Source organism: Gymnodraco acuticeps, unplaced genomic scaffold (genome assembly GCF_902827175.1).
Source record: "Gymnodraco acuticeps unplaced genomic scaffold, fGymAcu1.1, whole genome shotgun sequence".
NCBI lineage: Eukaryota > Metazoa > Chordata > Actinopteri > Perciformes > Bathydraconidae > Gymnodraco > Gymnodraco acuticeps.
The window spans coordinates 2,163,743-2,180,942 of NW_022990583.1; the positions used below are offsets into that span (position 1 = coordinate 2,163,743).

The window sequence follows — 17,200 nt, forward strand, 5'->3', positions numbered from 1 at the left end:
TAAAGTTGTTAGCATTCCAGGCTGACTATTTGTGTTTATGCCACACGTTTTTTTCTTAATATAATGAAGACCAACTTTGTATCTATTTGTTACTCGTATTACAAAGTAATCCATGTATTTGTTTATTTCAAGGACTTGCAATGTCTACTATTTAATATTAGGCCCAATTACATTCAAATGTCGTTATATTATTATCATATGTAGGCCTGTTGTGTCAAACATTTCATTAAACAAAGGAAACAAACTATAAAGAGATGAACAAAGATATTTATTTGTATAAAAAAACTCGAATTCAACACGAGTTAAAAAATATGCTTCGAGCTTTTCATTCATGTTTAAAATGTAGGCCTTTTGGCAGGTGTTTTTAAACATACATTTAATTTAGAAAATGGTGATTCTGTGCGCAGCGTTCGTGCGTTTCTCAATAAACAGTCACAGTGGAAAAAGGGGCAACAGATGAACTTGTTCTAATGTTATGCATATGATATACACGTCTTGAAGTCTTGCCAATATTGTGTGGCAGGAGTCGCAGGACTATCAAGAAAAAGCTATCTCCAGGGCATTGTTTAGCCAAGGCGATCCCTTCAGTGTGCCTCCATGTCACCTCTACATGCTCGACACAGCTTTCTCAGTTTAAGGTGTCTGGACGCAATCATGACATTTGCACCCACAATTCACACCACAATGATGAGTTTTGTTTCTCTGGTTTGGCCAGCAACGTGGCGAGATGAAACTGTGTGAACTGCTTTTAGACAGTCCATAAGGAATTTTAAGTCCAAACAATCCAATAATCTTCATCAGAGTAGCACAAGAAGGGTTAAGTGTCCCTGGACCAAAGGGTCACACAGGACTTTTGGATCTTTGATGCACCCTGCGCTTCTCAGAGGCACCTCTAGAACCCTTCATTTTTACAGTGCTGTAAAACTGGCCATAAAGCTATGCATTGTACATAATTGTTAGGAACATCTTTAAACAACTGAGTTGTCAAACAGGAAGTTGTTGTTAAGTTCACACATGCAGCTCTGGGCTTATAGCTGGTAATCGAGGCACCGAAAGTGAGATTCAAGGGAGATTTAAAGATTTTACCTAAAACCCTCTGATGCACCACTTTTCCTCCACAGTTTCTTTCTTACGTAGCCTAAAACAAAAATATACGACACAGTGGAGCTGCCTGGCCGGACTGGGAGGAGTCTGTAGCCGCCTGGTGTTTTAATTGGCTGCAGGCTACAGTGAGAAGCGTGAGTATCAGTAATTATTCAGCAATGTTTTGAACAAGAAATGTCAGCCAGAAAGGGCTATCTTCATCCTCCGTCAAATTATACCACAACGATGACATGTCCCAACAACCAAGCTGGAAATTCGTTTTTCGTGGACTCTTTAATTAACGTGAGAACCGACAGCGGTTCATATTACCAAAGTAACGGGGTCTATTTGCCACCGGCGTCGGAATATTCATATGGACTCTCCGGAGGCTCGTGTTTCCCGGGAATCGGTAAGCGCAACGAGCCAAGCACCCAAAGCGTGATCCCGTCTTCTGCCCCGTATGTTCAGGGGATGGAAACGTGGTTGGAAACGTCTAGATCCTGCCGGGTGGATCAGCCCAACAGCCAGCATATGCCACAGTGTTCATTCTCACCGAATATAAAAGAGGAGAGCGCTTATTGCCTCTATGAGTCTGACAAATGTCCAAAAGGAGCCACAGTAGATGACTACTCAACCGCATCATGCCCGGTTACCGGCAGCACTTTGCCAGTCCCCGGCTACTTCCGCCTGTCTCAGACATACGCGTCCTCTAGGCTTTACCATGATGTCCAGCCAAACATGAATCACTTTACTCTGCAGCGTCCTGTCCGCCTGGACAGCCAGCCCTCCCGGCCCCCGGCTGCCTCTGCTGAGCCGGAGCGGAGGGAGAGCCACGAGGAGGCGCCTGTCCCCGCGCCCTGCGCCCCGGCCAGAGACGAGGACAGCCGCCTCTCCTCGGATATCTCCTCCTCCCCTGAGCCCGAGGAGACGTGCAGTACTGAGTGTCCGGAAAAGCCAGTAAAAGGTGAAGAGTTGTGATACAATGTAGACATATGTTGCAAAAAATGCACACGCCAAGTGGGCTTATAAATAGGCTTCCATTGTTTTTTTAACCAATGATTTCTGACCTCAGAGGAATGCATGAGCCTGAATACTGATAGTCTGTTCGTGTATTAACATGTAGGTCAATGCCTGCCATTCACAAGTGTGCTTAACGGGTACTGGTTTATCGGGTATGAGACGAAATTGAACGTGACTTAACAAATCAGAGCCGCGGAGCAGATCCATTGTGCTTTATTAACTGTTTTAGATCACAAACAGGCTGTGCAGTTTATTACTGTGCTATTCAAACAGCCACCAAAGAAATGTAGATTATTAAAAATAGCATTAATTGTTATTGTGTTTTTAAATATCGTCAGGGTTTCATTATCATTGCTAAGGACAAACCAGTAGACCATTTGTCCTGTGCAGGACATAGTGTCAGTTGTCCCCTCATCAAAGGCAAGCCTTTCTATAATTTCAGCAGTCTGTGCAGGATATGTTTGATGTCTTAATAAAGAGCAGTTTAACGGGGCAGGTAGTTTCTGGTAAAATGCTGAATTGCAGCTGTATAGATATCTCAGAGATGTGGCTCTGCGTAAAATGGTTGTACAAATTAGAGCTAACAGAAACCAGTCATTACGCAGACATGTATAGGTGTCATTTTAACAGAAGAAAATGATATTCTAAATGTCCTGTTGTAGTTGAAACTATTTTATAACTTTGACTTCTTTGTTTTGTATTTGATTTGTATTGGTCCATCATTTCTACAGAGCTATAAGGTTTTTTTTCTACGACGTGAGCTAATATACACCTGTTGCCTAATGCCCTGTTTCATTTTAATTGTAGGAGATGGAAAAATGGAAACCACGGCTAATTGGCTCACAGCTAAGAGTGGCCGAAAGAAGCGCTGCCCCTACACCAAGCACCAGACTCTGGAGCTGGAGAAGGAGTTTCTCTTCAACATGTACTTGACAAGAGAGCGCCGTCTGGAGATCAGCCGCGGTGTGCACCTCTCTGACAGGCAAGTCAAAATCTGGTTCCAAAACAGGAGGATGAAACTGAAAAAAATGAGCCGGGAGAATAGGATCCGAGAGCTCTCAGGCAACTTCAGTTTCTCATGAGACTGTCTGCGTCTTTGGCGCCCTCCTCCATCCATGGCAAGGGCGCCTGCAGAGCCCCCCCTTCCCAACCCTACTGTGAGAATGTCCATGGAAACAAGGACCCTACTGCTAACTTATTGATTGTTGTTCTTTCTTGTTTTCACGTCTGTTTTGTTGTTGTCGTGGATATGTATTTATAAATGGCTACATTTGTAACGTTGATCCATTGTGTTTAAAATGTTCAGAATGTGACCACAATGTTTCAGAGTTTCAGGCGTGTACATAGTGTATAGTCAACCTGAGTGAACCATTGGAATTTGCATGCTGGACTAACCCTTGGGACACTTGTGTTACAGTTACATGTACCTTTATGTGCCAACTAAAGAGCCCAAGAGGTCTGATGAATATTTGCACATTTATTTCTGGTAAAATTAATAAAACCATCCCTGCAACTGCAGACTTCTTATTTCATTCATGAAGGGCATGCTAGGTGCTGCGCTTTGTTTAAATCTTAAAGTTGGCACAGGTAGAGTGCATGGTGCTAATGCCTTTGTGTTTTGGAAAGTGTCCGGTCTGTGTGCAGTAAATATCCTTACAGTAGAGGGTGATGTTTTTCATAGTTTAGGCCTTTAATTGAAGTCTGGTGTCTGTGAACATCGCATTGCCTTTTGTCCTTGACATCAGACTTCATTTTAAACTAAATACAACGAATGGAGGCACAGTGATGTTGTAAAATGTATTTCAGAATTGTTTTATCTTTTTAAAAAGTGAGGCCTTGTTGCAAAAAAAAAGGTCAAACAATTACAAAGGTAAAATTCTTCATTTGAAGGTTTGGGCAGCGGCGCATGTGGACTGCCTTGGACTGAAGCAGCAAAATCCCTGTTTGTGAATTGCCGCACTCGTTAGATCACGATTAAAATCTTCTTTTCGCCTTTAAATATTTCCACAAAAAAAAACATTTAATCCTGCCATACTGAGAAACTACATAATTTCTTCAACACACATTATAAGAGATATTGCTGAAGAGAAGAGCGGGCTGTTGAGTGGTTTAGGTAGTCTCATGTTGTTGGGCTTTTATATTTCTCCCACAACACGAAACTGTCTTGATTACCACAGTAAAAACTCGTCGCATCATGAAAAGTGAGTCCCTTATAATTACTCGTCGATTTGTGTTAATTATTTTTCACAGACTGCTTCAAATCACAATATAATTTGAAAAAAAGTGCAATAAAGTGTTTTATTGTTGTGCGTAAAATGAACTTTTTCTATGCGTTTTATCTTGTGAGTTTTCATTATAAAGACAATTTATCTTATCTCAAGGTATGTTACATTTAATTTTTAGAGATACAACCTTTTTTATTACCCTAGCAAAATATTTTGAGCGTCTCTATGTGATCCAACAGGCGAAAGTAAAGATGCAAGCTGTGCAATGAAAGGATTATGGCTTGTCAGTGTCCAGGAGAGGCGGAAAGGACAGACAAGGCCTCGGTTATGATCATTGCAGTCTGCCAGTTGCCTCGCCGTAGGAAATGCCGGATGCGTCTGCTAGCTCCAGAGAAAGGACACAAAGGCTTAGCTTTATTGGTGATATTTAGCTTAGACAGCCAGGTTGTAACCCAAAGAAAAACAACCCAATTGCCCGTGATAAAAAGGACTGTTATATAGCACCCAAATAACCCACCCTACTTTCCGTTTTAGATTGCCTTTAAAGTAGAAGACCCATAATCCTGCAGACCCAGCGATGCGCTTCTCGGAAGCTGTCTCTTAATGCTTTTTGATATTCTAAACTCAAATTATGTTTTAAACACATTTCTGCTTGTTTTATTTAATTCAAAAAGTATTGAAATGTGTTATACAAAAACCACTAACAAGAACTAGTAACGTCTACCAAAGTGAGAGATTTAAAGATGGAGGTCAATAAACTAATATCAATTCCATATAATAAATAATCCCATAAAGCACATTTTGAAATGGAGGTTGTTTTGTGATTTCGCAAATGGAGGCTTTTAAGCCCCCCCCTCATTTCTATCTCAACTATGTTCGATTACACCACCATACGATCTCTTGGCAGAAATCATAACGTTTATTGCTTATAAAACGAAATATTTGCCAATAAAGAAGCGCGGACTTGCTATTAAAATATGGTGGAGAAAATGGTGGCCATTTAGTTGAGCAGCAGGCTGATTTATTATTTATTGTTCTGTCCCACGGTCACGTGTCTGGGGCGCCCTATCCAGTCTTGGGCAAGGTTCAATTTACCGGACGCATTGAGCCCCTAGCTGGTGCAGGAAAGCAGCTCTTTATGTGCAATGAATCTGAATGATCTGAACATTGCAAGCCTGTAAACGCGGTTTATATATATTTTGGGCTTTTGCATTTCTGCGATGTCGACGTTGGGAACGAGCTATTACATTGAGGCTCCTGTTCTTCCCGAGCAGGACGATATGGCACCGAGGTACTCGTCAGCTGCAGGGGTGGAGCAGGCGATGCTCACCGAATATGGCGGACAGGAATCTTGCACTTTGCAGGCGAAATCTTCTATTTTTGGTGGATCTTGGAGTCCCATCTCGACCCACCCTCCGAACACGGCCACTCCGACCTATATACACCACCACTACACCAACGGGGACAGCGATGGTATGTTTACGCGCTCCTGGGCGTTGGATCCGGTCTCTGCGTCCCTGTGTTTGACGGGATTACCGTCGACGGCCATGCATTATGAGATCAAACCCGAGCCTCGGATTGGAAGTGCTGAATGTACAACTTTGGAGACGCACACACCTCTTTTGTCTGACATTGAAAACGGAGCGTCCCTTGTGGAGATTCCCTGCCAAACCACATCCACGTCTAAAGCCAATGTAAGGAGCCCGTCAGCAGAGGACGATCTCAAGAGGGAGATAGAAGCAAGTAAGCAATGCAGTTTCTATTCTATTCTCCGTACTCTTTGAGCTCATTTAGGTGAATGAAAGTGGCGTTAGCTTGGAAATTGGGAGATTTTTTTTGGGACGTAATTTATAAACATGGATATATTTGATAGTGTTTCAAAGAGATGTAATGGTTTAATGGAATGACATGGTCTTTTGTGAAATTAAATAAGACTATTCTCCAATGGGATGGTCACCCCTCACTGCATCATCCTTCATAGGAATAAATAGTGTCATGTGATGTTGAATAACCAAAGATTGTTCCTATTTCAATAATCTTGTCGGGCGTAGCATGTATTTATCAAACTATTAATCCGGAGCAGTCCTGTTTTTGAGTATTCTGAGAGTAACTCTCCTGTCTCTCGGTTTTGACCCCCCTGTTTCCAGATAACCCATCGTCCAACTGGCTTCATGCAAAGCCCACCAGAAAAAAGCGTTGTCCATATACAAAGTACCAAATCCTCGAACTGGAAAAGGAGTTTCTGTTTAACATGTACCTCCCCCGGGATCGTAGATACGAAATAGCGAGAGCCCTAAGTTTGACCGAGAGACAGGTGAAAATCTGGTTTCAGAACCGCAGGATGAAGATGAAGAAAGACAACAAAGACCGGCAGAGAGACAGTTAACTTTGGACTGATGCTGGATTAGAGAGGGGAGGAGGGGGGAGAGGGGGAGTCTGTCTTTAATATTCCTGACCTGTTACACATGTTGTTGTAAAGTGTGTGTATAGTTAAACAATGCTGGATGTTATTGTTTACTATGGTGTCCAGTGTTTCATGTTTGTGAGAGGACAAAGTGTCTCGTCAGAGTTTAGATGTGTTGTATTTGACGCACAGAAATAGTGAGTAGGTCGTTTGTTATTTGCATGAAATGATCCTTGACTATCTGAATGTATTTCAGCTACCTATTTGCATTGTTTAAGTTATTGTTTTTGCAATCTATGTGTTTTATATCCGTCTGTTTTGTTCCATTTGTGCACACTTCAAATACCTCATCCGTTCCTTGTTTCATGTAAAAATAAAAAGTAGTTTGTATATAGCACAGAAAGTAATTATGACTTATTCATTTGGTATAATGTTGCGTTTAACATTGAAACACACTGCGTATTTATAGCACATTTAAACTAAATATAGACTATAAAGACTATTGTACTGAAAAATACTATTTTTCGTTCTCTATTCTTTCTTAATTCCTTTATTTATTTGTTAAGCACATTTTACTTCCGTGTTCACCACAAGAAATTCTAAACTATTTTCACAGAATAAGTATTTTGACTTATTTCATTGAAAATTAATTGAACTAAAACAATTTATTTCAAGATGAAAAAATATGAAATAGTTTATACTATTATAGTTTCTTCTCTCTTGTAACCATTCCAAATATACCCACAGAAAAAGACAATCCTGAGGCCTGTACAAATAGTTTCTCTCAGAATTGTGTTTTTGGCAACCTTACCGGCCTAAAGTATTAGTAAGTTTCTTATGATAATATTTATAAATCAAAAATAATAATATTTGGAAAATAAGAGAGGGATTTGCATTCGATTGTAACATGGTCAATAACTTTAGATTAATACACACATTGTCCTTTTTAAAGAGCCTCCTGTTTAAACAATATTTGAAAATGGAAATTATATTTGAAAAAGCTTGTATCCTTCGATTTAAATGTGTTTACATAAATAGAAACGACAGTATAGACTATACCCAACAACACACAGCGCAGGCACAATTCAAATAAAAAGTCACGAAAGAGTCAGGGCAAATTAAACAACAGCGAAACCCATTTTAGCGTTTAAAGATACTTTCTACTCAATTATTATCTAAATCCTTCCATATATAAATGCACTATCTTTTAGGACATCTTCGGTCTTTTAGCGCGCTACAAACTAGACTGGATGCCCTCCTGCAATAAACATCGATCACAGCCTCAACTGTTTATAAGGTGCGAAAACAGGAAAGCATGAAGGCTCTGTGACAGCAGTAAAGCAGCATTTCTAATGAGCCCCGGGAAAACAGTCAAATATGTGATATTGTTTTAAGATAGGCCTGACACACACGCACACATGCACGCACGCACACACACAGAGGGACGCAGGACTGCAGATGGCTCTGTCTTAAAACCTCTAATTCCTTTACAACCGTCTACCGACGATTAGTCTGTCTCGAAGCAGAGACATCCTTGTGTTGTTTAGTCGCTGCAGCAGAGCTCTCAGGACAACAGACACACACAAACACAACAACATGTTTAACACTCTTAAAAGTTTCCAAATAAGTTTTTTTTTAAAATACGTTATTTGTTGTCCACTTTGACGAACAAGTTGAAAATTACACATTAAATACAAACACACACAATCTTAAATGAGGACAAACACAGTGTGCTGGTGGTGGTGTCACTGCTCCTCGCTGACCTGGGTGCTGATTTGCTCTGACCGCCAGCAGGTGGAGGCAGCAGCTCATCTGAAGAAAAGTGTTCAAACTGGATGGTGCGTTCACGGCACACCAAGAACATTACCCCTTTATTACAGACCTGCAGCAGTTGTCTCGTTTTCGTCGTAAAACATCCCATCTTGCTCAGTTTCGTTTTATGGTCACCCATGGCATAAATTGCTCTTTAAAAATCGTGGGGGATTTTGTTTGTCATGGGGTTTCTTTATTCTGTATTTCATAAAATAGTTTATCAAATGGTTCCCTCTGTGCTTGTGAATATGAGATATGTGATGGGAATGCATAATTCTCACACATCTACAGGTATTGATAAAAAAAAGCATACATATTTATATCCATGGAATCAATAACTATTATACCAAATGACTATGTTATAATTACTAAACTATGTGTACATATTTGTACAGGCACATTCACACATAAATCCTTTGGCATGCAATAACTTCCCTTTTTTTCTCCCAGAGTACTGGATCCCAACTGAGCGATGAACTTGAGGTCCTAAAGTAAGAGATACCCCAAAGCTTACCTCCCTCCCTGGTTTCCCATAATGCCCCCCTCAACCTCATCCAAATCCCCCTATATCAACCCCAAAGGTCACCCACATGCAGACCATTAAGTCACTTATTCCTTTTTTGGAAAACTGTAAAGATAAGCATGATAAAATAGTGACATTACACCATATATTACACTTAAGAAACCTTCAGTTAATGCTCTTCAGAGCGTAGATGGCATTCCTGTGTGATCCTGCATGAATCTTCCATGAAAACAGCCATTTGAGGAGCCATGCTGCAGAAAAAACAGAAAGTTTCTTGGACGCTGTTTGCAGTGACCTCCTGAGACCCCTATACATCAAACCTCATGACACCAACAGAGGAGGCCACAAGTGAACTTTGGAGGAGAAGTTCAGAGGAGTAGAGTCATGAGCACATGTGAGTCTATTGTATCCACTTTATCTCACTGCCAATGGTCTGCTATGAAAGTGGATAGTGAGGCTATTTCTGTGTTTCTGTAATAAGGTCTTAAAACATTACGGCAGAAGATGACTTGAAACTATTCCTAATAACATCACAGATTAATGCAGTTTTCAAGGAAACCATACTTTTAGAATTTGGACTTGGCTTGCAAGTGAACTTATTTCTCAGTTACTTATGCATTTACCTGGATTTCGATATATCCTCATCCTCAATTTGAAATGATTTATTTGCTCAGTGAATGATAAAACATCAATGTCTGCCTTTAACATGCACTGAGCAAGGACACTCGAAAAGGCTGAATATCTCTTAAAGCTGTGTTGTTCATTTTACTCTTATGATCCCAAATGTAACATTACATGTCTTGTTTGATTTCCTGAGAGGCAAGAAGAAGGGCCCAAAATGACAGTATCTCTGATTTTATCACAATATTTCTGCACATGTCGACGTGCAGAACAGTTTGATTTGCAGCCTTTAACGCCCCTGAAGTATCTGTCAAATCTGCTCATGAAACCAGGGGCTCAATAAATAAAACTGTTATGTGAAAATCCTGTCATGAGCACTGCTTTGTTTCCAAGACACACACACACACACACACACACACACACACACACACACACACACACACACACACACACACACACACACACACACACACACACACACACACACACACACACACACACACACACACACACACACACACACACACACACACACACACACACACACACACACACATACACACGTACAAAACGAAGCTAAATGTGTATTCCAGAAGGGTGATGCACGATTGAATACTTCTGTATTTTTTTTACAGTTGTCCCCCACGTGCAGAATATAATGGTGTTCACGGAATGACAAAAACAACTATAACACTTTTATGCATTTTCTCACCAATTTAACCAAATGTAATTTCAACATTTTACATAAAATCGCTTGTGCATAATGTGTAGGAAATCAATATGAAATATATGTGAAAAATCTTAAACATAAAATTGCAATTCGATACATTAAGAATTATTTTAACACTGAAAAAACAGATGGGCATTGTAAGTATCCAAATATTTATTTTTAGTACGGGCATACATTTGCATGACACTCACAAAAAAATAATTCCAAAACAAAGTCAAGACTACGAGTTATAAATATATATTCTTAGTTACCAAAAAAGCACCAAGAGTGGTGACAGATTTGGCCTGCTTGCTTCCCAGATGTCTCTTGTTGTCTCGGAACAGACGGGCAGCGCCGCTCCTCCTCACATCCAGACACCGTCTTCTTTCTGTCTGCATCCGTTCAGCAAGCAACAAAATGTGGCTTTATGTCTGCACATCTCCGCATGAAAACAGCACACTTAAATCAATATGTGTATATATAACGTTAAATATGTCAAAACGCAGTGTTCAGATCATTTTCATCATACATATTGTAGAGATGCATTTGTTATTCACAAGGCTCTTTGTTCTCTTTGTATCCTTGTTGGTTTCTACACCTGTGTCGAATTAAATCTGGCCAATAGGCTATCTGTAAAACCTAATTTTACATTATAACAAATGAGAATACAATGATAATTAACACAAGTGTAGACAATAATTTGCAGCAATAACCAGACATGCTTAACAATGAGCTTCATTTGGTTAAATTAAAAACATATTTCTAAGTCTGTTATTAATTATTATCTTCAGTTAAATTATAACCAAATATTATAGCTGTGAGGAGATTTACCATACGTTATTAAATTCGGTGAACATCCTTAAAAAAAACATAGGTCCAAATAAGTTATATGAAGTAAAAATAAACATTTCAAGCAAATGTGGTCAAATGTAATTATTAGTCTACCAGGCCAGAGAAAGACCGGCTCGCATCTGATGCAGAGAAAGGTATAGACTGAATGGGATTTCTGCTGAATGCCAACACCCACTCACCTCTGCAAACAATTGATCCTATGTAAACGCTGCTCCGTTCGTTTCTATACCACTAACCAAGTCCTTTACTCTCCACAATGTTTTTTTCTGCCAGTATAGTCCTTTTTAAAATCGAAAAACGACCGATTTTCGTCTTCAGAGGGATTTCTGATTTATTATCGAGCGAGTGTGCAACAAAATATTGTGTGCGTAAAGGCCGTGCGTCTCATCCGTCTTTAAAAAAAATCCCTTCAATTCTAAATCGAAAACTTCCTCTACAGCCTAGCTAGAGAGTGGTTGTCCTCTTCCTGGCCATATATGATCTAAGGGAGTGTTAGATGGTTTAAATGTGTTCTTAGGGCAGGGAGCTGTCAGTCCTTTTGGCGAGAAAGATTGATCACACACAGGCTACCAGGGCTCTTTGTTTAGAGCCTGAGCAATAAACAGCCATCGGATCCCCACCTTTCCTCTGCCTCACTATAGTGGCAAATCATGTCTACCCTCCGCTATGTTATAACCAATAATGCTGAGGTGTAAGGATGATGGCGTAGGTCAACATTATCCCTATAGGTGAAATAAAAATAAATGAAATGGGATGTGGGATAGGGAGCTATAAACTGTAAAATAGTGAGAATTCCCTTTAAATAACCCAACTGCTTACTTGCATTGACACAAAATCATGTTTTTCCAGGAGCTTTCCTATAAAGACTTAAATGATAAAATTACCAAAAATACCATAATGTACTGAGAAGATTAAATAATTGTGAGAAAAAACCCCTGCGAGAATCTGATGTCAACATCATTCAAATTCACATTATACATCTATTAAACAACAGTCATTTTTGTCATCTCTCTGTTTTTCTCTCTCTCTCTCTCTCTTCTGTGTGTGTGTGTGTGTGTGTGTGTGTGTGTGTGTGTGTGTGTGTGTGTGTGTGTGTGTGTGTGTGTGTGTGTGTGTGTGTGTGTGTGTGTGTGTGTGTGTGTGTGTGTGTGTGTGTGTGTGTGTGTGTGTGTGTGTGTGTGTGTGTTGGGGGAGGGGTGGACATGTTATTGAATGTCTGGTGCAGCCTTTTCTCTCCAAGCAAACCTCCAAGAGATTCTCAAGATTAACGCCCATGGCCCTGATATCGATTGGGCGTCGCTGCATTACGAGACACAAATATGACTGATGAAATGATTTGTTGAGTGCCACGCTACAAATAAATGCTCATGCACCCACATCACAAATCACATGCACGTACTCGCAAGGCAGGACATGCAAAGAAGGCACGTTTTTCTGTGGGAGGGGGCAGAAGTGAACAAACTGACCCCAAAAAATGTGTAAATAAAGCAACCCCTACCCCTGGAATGAGGCGTTACCCCTCAGACTTTCTCGATCAATCACAGGGGACAGTGGCTTCTTTTGATAAAAAACCCAAATTGTCATTGGGCAGATGCAATCATGTGACAAGTATAGCACGGCCTAATTCCAACGATGTCCTCATGAAGGCAATAGTTTATGGGATAGAGGTCTCCATACGACAATATCTAGTTTAGTCGTTTATGATAATAAACGGCGTATTAATCTGAGTTAATTTTAATGCAGCGAGATTTTCAACACAAGGAGGAGATGAATTACGAATTTGGGAGAGAAAGTGGTTTTATCAACAGCCAGCCGTCGCTCGCTGAGTGCCTGACATCTCTCACTAACCCTGTCGGTGATGCATTTCAAAGTTCATCAATCAAGAGCTCGGCGCTTTCACAGTCGACACTGATTCCTCCTCCTTTTGAGCAGACCATCCCCGGCCTGCACCCGGGCATCCACCCACGCCACAGCCGCGCAAAGCAGCCGCTGCAGGCTGGATCCCTTCCCCCGGAGTACCCGTGGATGAAGGAGAAAAAAAGCATCAAGAGACACCCGACTGCTGCTGCTGCTTCTTCTGCAACAACGACGACTGACTCCTCGCCACTCTACTTCTCCCCCCAAGGCAAGACATGATGATTAATAACCTCCATGTAAAAGGCTCCTCATTGTCTGAGGAATCCCCTCAGCATGAGCTGCATCCCGGGCCTTATGCAACACGGGCATCCCTTTAAGCCAGTGTAGGATTTTGATTTAAACATGCTTAATCTCATCAAGTAACGCACTGACTTGTGATGCAGTGTACTAGTGTTAATGTTTGACAGTAATGGAGAGTGATAGATTATTCTTACACGGGCCAGCAGCTGGCATGTTCATTAATCTTCACCCTCCGTCCTGTCCTGTCCAAGCAGACCCATCATATTCTGCCTGGGGCCCATAAATCTCCCCACTGCCGGCGCTTGCTTGCCACAATTTTCTCCCCGGCTTGTTTCCCTCCACATATACACACTCAACTCGTTGCTGATTTATTTATTTTTTGCCAGCATTTCTCTGATTAAAAAAACTTGTTTATTTTTGTTTAGGTTCCCCAGAGGAGCCAGAGCTCGGAGGGGCATCCCGGAGATTGAGGACTGCGTACACCAACACCCAACTTCTGGAGCTGGAGAAGGAGTTTCATTTTAACAAATACTTGTGCAGACCGAGGCGAGTGGAAATAGCTGCTTTGCTGGATTTAACAGAGAAGCAGGTGAAAGTGTGGTTTCAGAACAGGAGGATGAAGCACAAGAAGCAGACCCATTGCAAGGAGAACCGGGACAGTGAGGGGAAATACGCGTGCCTGGACGACGGGCCGGAGGACGAGTTTGAGCAGGAGGAAGACAGCAGTGCAGCCGGGGGGACGCTCCTGGAGAGGGAGAGGTATTTCCACCAAAATACCTTAACTTCACAACATTGTATGAACGGGCACAATGGGGACAACCAAAGCGCTTTGAACAGCAATGAGAAAAATCTGAAACATTTTCCTAACCCGGCACCCACTGTTCCTATCTGCGTGTCAACAATAGGCCCGGACAATGATAATTCCCCGGGCCTGGACGTCTCTTTGCAGGATTTCCACGTTTTCTCCTCCTCCTCCTCTTTCTCACCAAGTTTGTCAGATTCTGCACATAGTCCCTTGTCTTTATCCTCCGACACGTTTGACCTTTTCTCAGAAACACTCACAACAATCGACCTGCAAAACTTGAGCTATTAAAATATTTCAACATGTTTCATTTGAGTTCAGACACTTGTGTCCAGTTTATACTCAATTAAGTGATCTCAAAAGTAAAGACAAATACATTAGCCTATATGGGCAGTTTAGCCTGCGAGGAAATACTTTATTTTTATATGGATTTCTACTATAAGTGAGAATATTTTTCTTGAAATAAAACTTGACATTTATTGGAATCAGCAGCGCCATTGTCTTATTTCACAGTAAGAAAGTTTGGAGAGCTCATTGATTTTAGGCCTACAATACAATATAAAAATATATTAGCTATAAGAAAAAATGAATTATGTCCATGAATAGTTTATAACACATGTTTACTTTGCAAATAAAGATAATATAAAGAGTTTTATTCAAATGCCACGTGATGTTTTCTTGCAGTATAAAGATTGATGATCTCAAACGTCCTCAAAACAAATAGCAAGATTAATGAGCATTACGAAATACAAATAATAGTTATTTTCTATCTTTGTTAATTTCCATACGTTTAGTTTAAATAACTCTTCGTGCATGCTTCTGCATAGGCTATACTCAATGATTTATCGGACCAGAAAGAAGGAACAAAAAAAGCAAATTCATTGCCTCAGCAAGTTTAAACCCAGAAAAAGAACATTTGCAGTGAAAATTGCCTGCTCGGAGTCCCAGGCCAAAAGCTATGACTTTTCTTGGCTCTAATTAAATGTTATTGCCAATAAAACTCACAGCACTGGGGGTGCTTGTTTATGGCCTGATCCTCGTTGTAACACCATCTTTTTGAAATAAGAATAGCGCTTTATACGCAATCGTTTTTCAATTTTGATGATTTTAAATTAAACATTCAAAGCAGCCGAGACGTTTCCCCCAAGTCGATGTACATTTTAACTTCATTTTAATCTAGAACTATAACACAGTAGCAATAAATAGACCAGATATGAGGTAAATAGCAGGTGTTATGTATTCCATTTATTTATGGTAACATGTAACGATGGAAGTAAATGTATGTTAATCTGAACCAAACGGATTTCGTCCCTGTTTACGGCTAAATTAGTTTTTTCACACCGACTGGTTAGCCTCGGCTCGTTAAAGCGCACAGAAGCCACGATGTCACAGCCTGGTCGCTGTTTCTAATCAGGAAGCTGTTATTAAACGTTAAGGGGAAATGATCGATAAAGCCACAGATTTTTCCTGGAATAAAAAGATTAACAATCCCACTGATCAATTATTCTGACCAGAGTCTGCAGGCAGCGTGATTTAATTTACAGCCTCGGTATCTCTGCACTCATCGTGCTGCTCTCAGCCTCACAGCTAGCAATACTAAAAAAAGGTGGGGTGCTTCAATTCTTACTGAGATGCCATATTAAGCGATGGCTATGGTAATTTGAAAAGATTAAGCCCAGGTGGTCAGATTTGCTTTGGTGCTGAGGCCACTGAGCTAATTTTTAGTCAGAGCACTCTGTGTCATCAAGTCAGTGTCTGCTGGACTGACCACAAGTATCTCCTGATATTTATTATTTGAAAAAAGGTCCGGCAATGTATACCTTTGCATGCTTTGTTTCTCTTTATGAGCATAAAAATAAAACATATAATGCATAGCTTTGCCCCCCTTTACAGGTTTCACCATGACCACCCCAACATTCACATTCATGAATTTGAATATATAATTTTCTTTATTTGTTATGGGTATATGATGGTAATTTGGAGCAGATTGGTCAAGTAGTAAATTACCAACATGTTAAGAATCATACAATCTGAGGAACCAACCACAGGAAGGAGTTCAAGCATGGTAGAAAAGTAGATGAAGCGTTATGGGAAACTAGATACAAGCCTGTGCCAGCAGATCCCTCCCTCCACACATGCACACACACGGGTCAAAGGTCAAGCTGGCTCTCCTCTCCTCTCCAAGCAGAGAGGAACTACTGCCAGGTCAGGAGGGGGTCAGGTTTTGAATGACCTCAGAGGGTTTGTGGCTCATAAAGAAGGTCTTGGTTACTCGGTTCTGAACAGGAAATGACATCAGAAAATGCAAAACAATACTACCATGAAGGATATTATATAAAGTTTGTGTTTGGATTAAGACATTTGTGATTGTAAATCACATGACAATAAACCAAAGATCTATAGAGCTGGTTCAAATTTTCTCAGAATGAATCAACATCAACAATATTGTAAAACTTAAAAAATACATAAAGCAAAAGTGTAAAAAACTCTTATCACTGTCAATAAAGAAAACAACATAGAGAGTGTTACTGGGTCCAAAACACATTGGTGAAGAAAAAAGGACAGAGCAATAGGCTCTACGAACTTAACCAGAGTGTGTGTGGGTGTTAAAGTCTCTCTAAAGCTGCTGAGTTAAAACTGGAGGAGAGTCATTTGGATGTGGGACTGGTTGGCCTGACAGCACTGACAAACAACGTGCAGCACCTGCAGCTAAAGCACGAGCTGAAGCTCTTCAGCCCCTCCAGAGCTGCACTGACATCTCTGTTTCATTTCTCCACAACAACAGGCTATTCAGTTCAAAGGCTGAGCCTTTAAACCTGGATTGGGTGATTCTCACTGTCAAAAAATGACTAATGAATGACTGACACCTTTATAAACAATATGACACCCAGCTGCTTTCACTGAATACACCACGAGGCACAGGGTTGACTTGGTGTATAAGGTGAGCTTTTTGTTGTCTACTTTTGCCAGGACTTGTTTGATTGCATTAGAA

General features: G+C 40.6%; 3 protein-coding genes across 4 annotated transcripts; all 3 read left to right on the top strand.

Annotated features, from left to right (window-relative positions):
* Window positions 1–1,244: 1,244 nt before the first annotated feature.
* On the top strand, window positions 1,245–4,423 carry hoxa10b (homeobox A10b). Its single transcript, XM_034228185.1, has 2 exons — window positions 1,245–2,047; window positions 2,911–4,423. Exons 1-2 carry the CDS (start codon window positions 1,279–1,281, stop codon window positions 3,183–3,185), a joined length of 1,044 nt encoding a protein of 347 aa, XP_034084076.1. The 5' UTR covers window positions 1,245–1,278; the 3' UTR covers window positions 3,186–4,423.
* A 750-nt stretch (window positions 4,424–5,173) lies between these two features.
* On the top strand, window positions 5,174–10,051 carry hoxa9b (homeobox A9b). Of its 2 annotated transcripts, none has more exons than XM_034228188.1 (2): window positions 5,174–6,071; window positions 8,995–10,051. In XM_034228188.1, the coding sequence occupies exons 1-2, from the start codon at window positions 5,549–5,551 to the stop codon at window positions 9,018–9,020; spliced, it is 549 nt and encodes a 182-aa protein (XP_034084079.1). In that variant the 5' UTR covers window positions 5,174–5,548; the 3' UTR covers window positions 9,021–10,051. The 2 variants fall into 2 exon arrangements, with proteins under 2 accessions (XP_034084079.1, XP_034084078.1); XM_034228187.1 differs by having other exon boundaries at window positions 5,178–6,071; window positions 6,476–10,051.
* Window positions 10,052–12,581: 2,530 nt separating this feature from the next.
* On the top strand, window positions 12,582–14,693 carry hoxa2b (homeobox A2b). Its single transcript, XM_034228221.1, has 2 exons — window positions 12,582–13,374; window positions 13,832–14,693. The coding sequence occupies exons 1-2, from the start codon at window positions 12,987–12,989 to the stop codon at window positions 14,497–14,499; spliced, it is 1,056 nt and encodes a 351-aa protein (XP_034084112.1). The 5' UTR covers window positions 12,582–12,986; the 3' UTR covers window positions 14,500–14,693.
* Window positions 14,694–17,200: the final 2,507 nt, after the last annotated feature.

What these genes read in the sequence shown, in the direction of transcription:
- hoxa10b (XM_034228185.1), top strand. Translation starts at nt 1,279, where the DNA reads ATGTCAGCCAGAAAGGGCTATCTTCATCCTCCGTCAAATTATACCACA. An exon ending in TCCGGAAAAGCCAGTAAAAG is followed by an intron (nt 2,048 to 2,910) that starts GTGAAGAGTTGT and finishes TTTTAATTGTAG; the next exon opens with GAGATGGAAAAATGGAAACC.
- hoxa9b (XM_034228187.1), top strand. Translation starts at nt 5,549, where the DNA reads ATGTCGACGTTGGGAACGAGCTATTACATTGAGGCTCCTGTTCTTCCC. An exon ending in CAAGAGGGAGATAGAAGCAA is followed by an intron (nt 6,072 to 6,475) that starts GTAAGCAATGCA and finishes CCCTGTTTCCAG; the next exon opens with ATAACCCATCGTCCAACTGG.
- hoxa2b (XM_034228221.1), top strand. Translation starts at nt 12,987, where the DNA reads ATGCAGCGAGATTTTCAACACAAGGAGGAGATGAATTACGAATTTGGG. An exon ending in ACTCTACTTCTCCCCCCAAG is followed by an intron (nt 13,375 to 13,831) that starts GCAAGACATGAT and finishes ATTTTTGTTTAG; the next exon opens with GTTCCCCAGAGGAGCCAGAG.